At 53.3% G+C, this 10,281-nt stretch overlaps 1 protein-coding gene across 1 annotated transcript in view; it reads left to right on the top strand.

Annotated features, from left to right (window-relative positions):
- Positions 1–2,348: 2,348 nt before the first annotated feature.
- The window catches only part of LOC119931782 (sodium/nucleoside cotransporter 2-like), a 29,748-nt gene continuing 21,815 nt past the window's right edge, over positions 2,349–10,281 (top strand). The window contains exons 1-6 of the mRNA XM_038750683.1: positions 2,349–2,422; positions 3,435–3,523; positions 4,842–5,025; positions 7,289–7,430; positions 8,553–8,666; positions 9,403–9,480. Coding sequence (XP_038606611.1) covers positions 2,349–2,422; positions 3,435–3,523; positions 4,842–5,025; positions 7,289–7,430; positions 8,553–8,666; positions 9,403–9,480 — 681 coding nt within the window. The remainder of the gene's footprint in view (positions 2,423–3,434; positions 3,524–4,841; positions 5,026–7,288; positions 7,431–8,552; positions 8,667–9,402; positions 9,481–10,281) is intronic.

Genomic DNA, 10,281 nt, shown 5'->3' with positions numbered 1-10,281 from the left:
TAGACCTGCAAGGATTGAGTTGGCTGGTTGGTCAACCAGGAGTACTGGTCTTCTCCAGGACCCAGCCTGCCCAGTCCCCCCAGAGAGGCAATCTGAACCCCCCATGATGCACCCCGCCACCCTGGATCTCACCCCTCTCCTTGGAATCTCATGTCTCCATGGGTTTTATGGACGGGTGGATGTTACCCCTCAAAGATTCCCTGCCCCACCCTCCAGGAAGCTGAACAGGGATGAGAGAGGTCGAGCCAGCTCCTCCCCAGACCCTACCGGGCGTGGGAGTTGGGGGGTAGGGGGCAGGGAACGATGGACCAGGTGCTGGCCCCGGGCAGGGCGTGGACTCTGGAAGGAGGATCGTCAGCGGCCGTGGACTCTGCCCTACTACTTCCTGATGGGCAAGGGTGGCCGGTGAGAAAGAACTGCAGTCCTCTCGGCCCCGGGAAATGCCGTGTTGACGGTCCTCCAGCCCAGTAGTCACCAGGAAGCCGAGCCGGTGAGCGGGATGTGATTCTGTCAGCGTGCCTTTGTGGCTGCACAAATGTGAGGATGAATCTCTGTGCGTTTGGGTTATATCTCTGAACTTACACTCACCCAAGTACGGTAGGTGTTCGATAACTACTAATGGATTGAGTGACGGGTGCCCACACCACTTTGTGAGTTTGTGTGATTTTTTTCGTGTGTGTGCTCACAAGGGTGATGCCTGCTTGTGTAGTGGTGTCTGGCTGTGTATTCTGCAAATCTTTGAATGTTCAGTGCTTTTGGCACACAGAAGGGCTGCCATACGATAAAGTGACGGAAAACCTCAGGTGTGAATATAGGCTGGGAAGAGAGAGAGGAGAGACTGATGAGAGGAGGGTGGGAAGTGGTAGAAGGGGAAGGGAGCCAAAGAGACATGAGAGATGGATTGTAGACAATCCTTCTGCTCTCTGGCCCACCCTCAGTGGGACTAGGAATACCCTTCCCCAACCGAGGGGAAGTCTGCTGGGGTGGGTGGCCTGAGGGGCCTTGGGATTCATTCATTCAATCGTATTTATTGAGCGCTTACTGTGTGCAGAGCACTGTACTAAGCACTTAATAGGACAGGGATAGGGCAGAAGGGCTAAGGATTGGGTGAGGGCAGGGCTCTAGCCCCTTCCCTTGCCCCAGACTCAAGCTCAGGGTCCTGGGGTCAGAGGGAGAGGCTTGTGGTTGTGGTGAAGTGGGGCAGGAGCTGCGTATTGCCCCTCGGCCTTGCAGGAGCTGGAATGATCTCAGTCCCGGCTTTTTTCTTCAGGGGGTCAGGGAAGGCACTGCTCCCTGCCCTCAGAAGGGATCCAGATGCACGATGGCTCCCTCCAGACGTGCCAGGCCCAGGGCTTGGGGTCGGAACTGCTGGGGGCTGGCCTGGAGAAGAACAGGTGGTGTGGGTTCTTTGAGCACTCAAAGCTGGGGTTATCCTGGAGGGAAGAAGTTGGGCAAGGGGAGCCTGGTTTCTCTCCTCCCGCTCCCCTTTCATTCATTCATTCAATCGTATTTATTGAGCGCTTACTGTGTGCAGAGCACTGCACTAAGCACTTGGGAAGTACAAGTTGGCAACATATAGAGACAGTCCCTACCCAACAGTGGGTTCACAGTCTAGAAGTGCTGTGCTGACTCCCTCAGAGTGACAGTCCCTCCTCAACTTTGGGCCAGACCTGGCTTCTCCCCACTCCCCCCAAGGTCTCCAGCACCAACTGGGTGGGGTCAGCAGGAAACAGGCCTGAGCGTTGCTCAAACGCTGTGGAGGCTGGGGCTCGGCCTGCGCCTAGGCTGTCAGGAGAGGGGTCAGGGTGGGAGAGGGGGTGGTCTGACCCTTCACGCCTTGGCCCCCGGTCTGTTGTCTAGGTGGAAGAGCCAGGAGATGGAGAAGGAGAAAGCGAGAGAGCGACGGCCCCCAGTCCCCAGCCCCGAGAAGAAGGGTGTGGAGAATCTGGGGCTAGAGTTAATGGTAATGCCAAGTTCCCGAGGGGCACCCCGGAGATATTCAGGTCCAGGAGGGGTTGCCCCTCTGCCCTACCCCTGTTCTGCCTGTGTGACCCCAAGGAGCAGCTAGGACTTATGTCCAGACGACGCCACTGCTGCTCACCACCGCTCAGCACAGGGACTGGAAAGACTGCCTGTCTTCTCCCCATCTCCAAAGAAGCCCACCTGGCTATTTCCTGGGGAGAAATGACCTGTGGGCGGAAACCTTTGAGGAGCATGGTGGTACCACTCTGTTCTGGCTCCTGAGTATCCCCAGTTGACCCTGCCTGTGTTGGAACAGTGCTCTGCACATAGTAAGCGCTTAATAAATGCCATTATTATTATTATTATTGTAGGAGGAAGGCAGAGGAATGGAGGAAGGCTCTGGGAACGCAGAGAGAGGAAGCAGCCTGGGCGAAAGGGCCGAGCCCCCCTCTAGATCGAGGTACAGGGTCCCTGTAAGAGCACCCCCTCCATTCACCCTCTTCTTCTCCCTCTACGCTCCAGCTCGCAAGCATCACTCCTCTTAGGCCAACCTATAAACAGGGCCTTACCCTCATCAGTTATATCAGGCTCATGCCTTCCCTTCTGCTTGAAACTCCCTCCTCTTTCGGCAGAACTCTGATCTTCCCAGCTTCCAGGTCCCTCCGAAATTCCATCTCCTCCAGGAGGCCATCCCTGATTAATCTCTCATCTCATTCATTCATTCAATTGTATTTATTGAGCGCTTATTGTGCACAGAGCACTGTACTAAGCACTTGGAAAGTACAAATCGGCAACATATAGAGACGGTCCCTACCCACCAACGGGTTCACAGTCTTGTCTCCCCACTCTATTTCCTCCACAAATTCTGCTTCAGGGCCTCCTCACCCTCTACATCCTTAGGTATCCCCCCTTGCCCCCAACTGATACTGTATTTGTGTATGTATCTTTTAACTGCCACTTGTCAGCTGTGTGACCTTGGGCAAGTCACTTAACTTCTCTGGACCTCAGTTCCCTCATCTGTAAAATGGGGATGAAGACTGTGAGTCCCACGTGGGACAACCTGATGACCTTGTATCTACTCCAGCGCTTAGAACAGTGCTTGGCACATAGTAAGCGCTTAACAAATACCAACATCATTATTATTATTATTCCTTCCTCCTTGTAATTTACTTGAGTGTCTGCCTCCTCACTATTGCGGGCAGGGACCGTGTCTTCTACCTCCCAAGCAGTAATATAGTGATTATATATGTTGCCAATTTGTACTTCCCAAGCACTTAGTACAGTGCTCTGCACATAGTAAGCGCTCAATAAATGCGATTGATGATGATGATGATAGTGATCTGTGCAGAGAAACTGCCCAATAAATACTATTGATTGATTATTTGCCACCCAGGTTCCTATCGTTGGGGGGAGCCTTGGATGAACGCTGGACCGGACAGCCTCCATTTTGACTTTACTTGAAATCTCCCTAGGAGCTCGCAGGCTGTCCAGAAGGCGAGGAGCTTCTGCCAGGCCTACGGCGGACTTATCCGGTGGATCCTCGTGGGCCTGGGATGTGCAGGTGAGATCTCCGAGTCGACCCTCCAGGGAGGTCAGAGACAAGAAGGCCCACCGGGGTCCCATCCTGGTCGACCCTGCCCTGGGGTCTGGGCTGTTCCTCATAGTGCCTCGCAAGGGCTCTGAAATTTCCCCTCGCTGCCGTTTCCACCGCTTTCCCCCCGGGTCATCACCGTCTCTCAGACCTCTGCCTGGGTCCTCTCCTCAGCTCCGTCCTTTCAGAGAGCCCCAATGGTTCGTCTCCTTCAACCTGAGTCACCTAGAGGTTTTCTTCTACGTGTCCTGGACCTATCCCACCTTCAGACTATCCTCTTCCAGAGGGGCTGAGCCCCGCGACCTCAGGGAGGTTTGTCTCCTGCTCCCGAAACATCGGCGAGATCCAGTCAGAGCTTCCCTTTCCAGAGTCTGGGAACGTGGCACAAATGTTAGCCGCTGTGCAAGCCTCACAGCGCTTAGTACAGTGCTCTGCACACAGTAAGCGCTCAATAAATTGATTGAGTGAATGTGGACAACTGCGTTTAGTTGTCCTCTGGGGTGGCTCAGTGGAAGGAGCCTGGGCTTTGGAGTCAGAGGTCATGGGTTCAAATCCCAGCTCTGCCAACTGTCAGCTGTGTGACTTTGGGAAAGTCACTTAACTTCTCTGGGCCTCAGTTACCTCATCTGTAAAATGGGGATTAAAACTGTGAGCCCACCGTGGGTTAACCTGATCACCTTGTATCCTCCCCAGCGCTTAGAACAGTGCTTGGCACATAGTAAGTACTTAACAAACGCCATTATTATTATTATTATTCTGAATTAATTGGGATAGTACTCCGGTTCACCTTCTCACCTCACCTTTCTGAACTTCCCTCTCACCTGTGGGGCTCGGGATTCTATAACTGGCAGGTCTTCATGAGCCGTCAGCTCTCCCGCTTCCTTAAAATACTTGAATGACTCCCAAACCTCTGGTGTAGCCTTGCTGCCTCCGTCTCCCCTTTGTCTCCTAAGCTGCTTCTCCTGCCAAACAAAGGAACTGGGCTCAACCGACTATGCACGCTCCTAATGTTTCCTCTTATTTCAGAATCCCTTCTCAGTGTTTCCAAGTTTTCTCATTGTTTATTCCATCATATCTGGAGTATGTCCTTGGTCTCACTGACAAGATGGGGGTGGGGGGGGCCGGGAATTTCGGATGAGGTTGCCCCGTGACTCCCTTATTCACCAAGTAATGGCCCTGCCAGAGCTTCGCAATGGAGATAGCGGGTCCGCCCAGGCAGGGACTGTATCTGTTGCCCCAATGCTTGGAGTCTTAGTTTAACCTTGCGTCTTTCCTTTCCCTCCTGCAGGTTACGCTGCCTACCTGCTGTCAGCCTGCATCCTGAACTTCCAGAGAGCCCTGCCCTTGCTCATCATCACCTGTGTGGTCCTCTTCTTCCTGGCCTACGACTGGTGTCAAAAGCGTTTTGGGGAGAAACTGAAGGGGTGCCTGAAGCCCCTTGAAAATTCCTGCCTGAAGCGCTGGCTGAAATGGTGAGTGAGAGCAGAGCCCCTGTGGACCCAACTGCCCCTTTCAGTCAATCGTATTTATTGAGCGCTTACTGTGTGCAGAGCACTGTACTAAGCGCTTGGGAAGTACAAGTTGGCAACATACCCAGACCCTCCCAGGGCTGCAGCCTAGGGCTCCCTCCTCCAGGGCTTCCCTTTCTCTTCTGCTCCTTTTCCTGGTGTTCCTTCTCAGTAACAATCCCTGAGGGTGACACTTCTGGGACCCTTGGGGCTCTAGGATGGGGACAAAAGCTCTATCCAAGACAGTGCGGTCCAGTTTTCCAGTAGAGGGGTCCCCCGGAGGCTTTGAAGCCAGGCCAGGAACACGGTCAGCTCTGAGGGTCACTGACTAGCCGTCTGGGGCTCTAAACCTGCACAATGTGATGAAGTCTCTGGGCTCCCAAAAGGGTCTCCCATCCCATAACATTAGAGTTAGCTTCACCATAGTCCAGGAGAGCAGGGGCTGGGAAAGATAGATTGGGGTGGGAGAGTAGGCCAGAAAGAGAAGGGGGCAGGTCAGAGAGCAGGAGTGGGAAGAGACAGGTCGAGGGCACAGGCCAGGGAGTGAGGGAGGCAGGTTGGACAGCAAGGATTGTCCCAAACTGAGGGACGCTTGGTCCTTTAGCTCCTGCAGGTTCCTAGTTGAGCTCTGCTGAGGCCTGGGGACAGCAGAGCCAGCACTGCTCGGGAATCCAGCACCTGGGTCCTGCTGTCCCCCAGTCTGGGTAAGCGCTTAGTACAGTGTTCTGCACACAGTAAGCGCTCAATAAATATGATTGAATGAATGGGTAGCCAAATTCTTGGGCTTGAGTAACCCATAGGGGCCACTTGGTGACTAGAAGTCTCAGCGAGGAAGACTCCTCTGCCGCTAATCTCCTCACCGGGTCTCGTTCCGCCCGTCCCGCCGTCTACCCGAGGCCCACGTCCTCCCCCTGGCCCGGAATGCCCTCCCTCCACACATCCACCAAGCTAGCTCTCTTCCTCCCTTCAAGGCCCTACTAAGAGCTCACCTCCTCCAGGAGGTCTTCCCAGACTGAGCCCCCACCTTCCTCTTCCCCTCCTCCCCCTCCCCATCCCCCCTGCCTTACCTCCTTCCCCTCCCCACAGCACCTGTATATATGTTTGTACGTATTTATTACTCAATTTAATTTGTACATATTTATTCTATTTATTTTATTTTGTTAATATGTCTTGTTTTGTTCTCTGTCTCCCCCTTCTAGACTGTGAGCCCGCTGTTGGGTAGGGACCATCTCTATATGTTGCCAACTTGAACTTCCCAAGCTCTTAGTACAGTGCTCTGCACACAGTAAGTGCTCAATAAATACAATTGAATGAATGAACAATCAATCAGTCATATTTATTGAGCACTTACTGTGTGCAGAGCACTGTACTAAGCACTTGGGAAGTACAAGTTGGCAACATATAGAGACGGTCCCTACCCAACAGCGGGCTCACAGTCTAGAAGGGGGAGACAGAGAACAAAACATATTAACAAAATAAAATAAATAGAATAGATATGTACAAGTAAAATAGATAAATAAATAGAGTAATAAATACACACAAACATATATACATATATACAGGTGCTGTGGGGAAGGGAAGGAGGCAAGGCGGTGGGGATGGAGAGGGGAAGGAGGGGGAGAGGAAGGAGGGGGCTCAGTGTGGGAAGGCCTCCTGGAGGAGGTGAGCTCTCAGTAGGGCCTTGAAGGGAGGAAGAAAGCTAGCTTGGCGGATGGGCAGAGGGAGGCGATTCCAGGCCAGGGGGATGACGTGGGCCGGGCTATATGTTGCCAACTTGTACTTCCCAAGCGCTTAGTACAGTGCTCTGCACACGGTAAGCGCTCAGTAAGTACAATTGAATGAATGGATGGATGAATGAATGGCATGGATTGGTCGAAGCCCAAACTGGCCCGGGTAGCCCAGAGCCCCCAGGGCCAGATTAGTGGTGAAAGACGACCAGGCTCTGCTGACGGTTGCCCAGTTCTGCTGCTCCAGAGCTCATCATCATCATCATCATCATCAATCGTATTTATTGAGCACTTACTGTGTGCAGAGCACTGTACTAAGCGCTTGGGAAATACAAATTGGCAACATATGGAGACAGTCCCTACCCAGCCTAGGACTCCAGCCCGAGGGCTTAGAAGACCCCTTCAGAAGTCATAGGTCAACTGTCAGGGGCCTTTCCTCCGTGTGCCACCTGGCCCCAGGCCCCCGGCCTGCCCACAGGTAACATACGCTCCCTTTGCAGGGGTCTGGGGGCAGTGGCACTGGTTAGCCTATGCCTGTGGCTAGGGCTGGACACTGCCCAGCGGCCAAAGCAGCTCATCTCCTTTGCTGGCGTCTGCATGTTCATCGTTATCCTGTTCGCTTGTTCCAAGCACCCCGGAGCGGTGAGTCTCAGTTAGCATTCATTCATTCAATTGTATTTACTGAGCACTTACTGTGTGCAGGGCACTGTACTGAGCGCTTGGGAAGTACAAGATGGCAACATAGTCATTCATTCATTCAATCGTGTTTATTGAGCGCTTACTGTGTGCAGAGCACTGTACTAAGTGCCTGGGAAGTACAAGTTGGCAACATATTCATTCATTCATTCAATCGTGTTTATTGAGCGCTTACTGTGTGCAGAACACTGTACTAAGCGCTTGGGAGGTACAAGTTGGCAACATATTCATTCATTCATTCAATCGTGTTTATTGAGCGCTTACTGTGTGTAGAGCACTGTACTAAGCGTTTGGGAAGTACAAGTTGGCAACATAATCATTCATTCATTCAATTGTGTTTATTGAGCGCTTACTGTGTGCAGAGCACTGTACTAAGTGCTTGGGAAGTACAAGTTGGCAACATATTCATTCATTCACTCAATCGTCTTTATTGAGCACTTACTGTGTGCAGAGCACTGCACTAAGCGCTTGGGAAGTACAAGTCGGCAACATATAGAGACGTCCCTACCCAACAGCGGGCTCACAGTCTAGAAATAGAGACGGTCCCTACCCAACAGTGTGCTCACAGTCTAGAAGGGGGAGACAGAGAACAAAACAAAACATATTAACAAAATAAAATAAATAGAATAAATATGTACAAATAAAATAAATAAATAGAATAATAAATACATATATACAGGTATATTAGCAGCACTACTCCAGGGCTGACTGGATGCCAAAACTCTATATGTGTCCAGGGGTGTTCAGTATAGTGCTCTGTGCACAGTAAATGCCCCCCAAATACCATCGATTGATTAATCGAGCAGAGACATAGCTTCATTCTAGGTGAACACCCCTGGCCTACAGGGGAACACCATGTTCCTTGGAAAAGTTTCACCCTGTCAACTGCTTGACAGGCCCAACTGCCTCTCCTCTGGCTGTGCCTATGAATCCTGGTTTCCCTCCCAGTCCCGCCACCATCACCCCCTTTTCTTATCTGGGCGCCTGCCTGGGCCGAGGACTCCCAAGTGACCCCGGGAAGTGGTGGATTTCTGGATAACGCGGGTCCCGCTCTCTCCTCGATCTCAGGTGTCGTGGAGGGCAGTGCTGTGGGGCCTCGGGCTGCAGTTTGTCCTCGGGATCTTTGTCATCAGAACCGATCCCGGGTTTATCGCGTTCGAGTGGCTGGGTGAACAGATCCGGGTAAGGGGGTCTGGGCCAGTTCTTGTGGTGGGAAGGAGGGAGGAGGAGCTCAGCCTGGATCCCGGGAGTTTGGGCTGATCCTGAAGATCTGGGGAAGAGAACAAGACCATCAGAGTGGTTGAAGTGGATGGGGGTGGGGTGGTATATGGGCACAAGGGAACGGGCTGTGGGAAAGGAGGAGAAAGCTGGGCCAGGGGCTCCCTGGGTGGTTCCATGCCCCTCTATGAGCCGCACATCCTTGGGAATTGGGGAAGAATTCCTCATCCTCCTCCTTTCTCTGTTCCCGGGCCCGGAGAGCTCAGGGGGTGGAGACAGTCCAGACTTGCAGCAGGTCAGCCTGTGTCCCGTGAGTGTGGACCCAAACTACCAGCCCACCCTGCCATTTTCTGTTTTGAGTCAAGGAGTCCTGACCAACCAAACACTGGCACTTTTGGACAGGGATCTGGGCTTGGCCACTACGACTCTTCTTCCCTTGCTCCAGTCAGACTAGATGTGGGGAGAAGGGGGGCAGGAAGCATCAGCCCTGGGCCCCATTGTCCCCCTCTGCCCATCCCCGGACACTGCCTCCTGGCCCGGCTGCCCCAGGCCTATGGTCTCTGTTTCCTGGAGGCTCAGCCCTGGCTTCATCGCGGGGGAGCCCAACCTGGGAGATGGTGGCGGCAGCTTTGGAGATGGATGATGTTGACCCCTCTCTTTCCCCTCTTTCTTCCTCCCCTCCCTGTATTTTCTCCTCCAGATTTTCCTGGATTACACCGTGGCTGGCTCCGGCTTTGTCTTTGGGGAGCAGCTGGTCAAGGAGGTGTTTGCCTTTCAGGTCAGCTGTGGGTACGGACAGGAGGGGTGGCTGGGTTGGGAGTGGGCAGGATCCAGGCTTCCGAGTGGCCTCGATTTGGGCCAAGGACCCTCACTCCTCCTAGACCTGGGGGCAGACATGCCATCTTTCGAGGTCTCCCGGTTTGACTCAGAGAAAAACAAGCAGACCAAGCTGGCACTGAGCCCTGCCCCTGAGGGGAGTCTTCACAGCCCCCCATAGTGGGGGAGCTGTGGCTAACCAGCCTGGGTTTTTGCTCCCGAGGAGAGGATGGCTCATCTCGTGGTTTCCATAGAAACAAAGCCAGAGACCCCGGCAGGGCACAGCTGGTCTCCCTGGCTTTCCACGCTTCAGCGGAAGGCGGAGATGGTGACCCAGGTGGAGTAGGGCTGGTGCCCTGAGACTGCTCCACAGCTGTAAGAAGGTTTGCACATGTGTCTCTCCAGCGGTTTTCCTGTTTTTGATCCCTGGATTCAGCCCTGTCCCCAGCTTGGATTCCTTTCTCCTGTCAGAGCAACTGAGGATCAAAGTTCTCGTCCAGCTCCCCAAGGCTGAGTCATTAACCAAGCCAGCTAGGGGCAGGGGCCTCCTCCCAGCCTCTTTGTCCTCTCTGTTGTTCCCGGCCTTTGAAAACTTAGAAAAGACCCCAGGTCCAAGATTGACCCTGCAAGAGCTTCCCGGGCCACGTCCCATCACATCTTGCCCAGTTGGCCCAGAACTGGCAGGACCAATTTACGATCTTTGACCCTGAACCCCGGGGCTCCCCTGGCTAGTGAGGAGGACGTTTGTGTGGAAATACTTCAG

The sequence above is a fragment of the Tachyglossus aculeatus genome, chromosome 8 (assembly GCF_015852505.1).
Source record: "Tachyglossus aculeatus isolate mTacAcu1 chromosome 8, mTacAcu1.pri, whole genome shotgun sequence".
Taxonomy (NCBI): Eukaryota; Metazoa; Chordata; class Mammalia; order Monotremata; family Tachyglossidae; genus Tachyglossus; species Tachyglossus aculeatus.
Note: the sequence above shows the minus strand (reverse complement) of the source record. Positions and strands in the feature narration are given on the sequence as shown.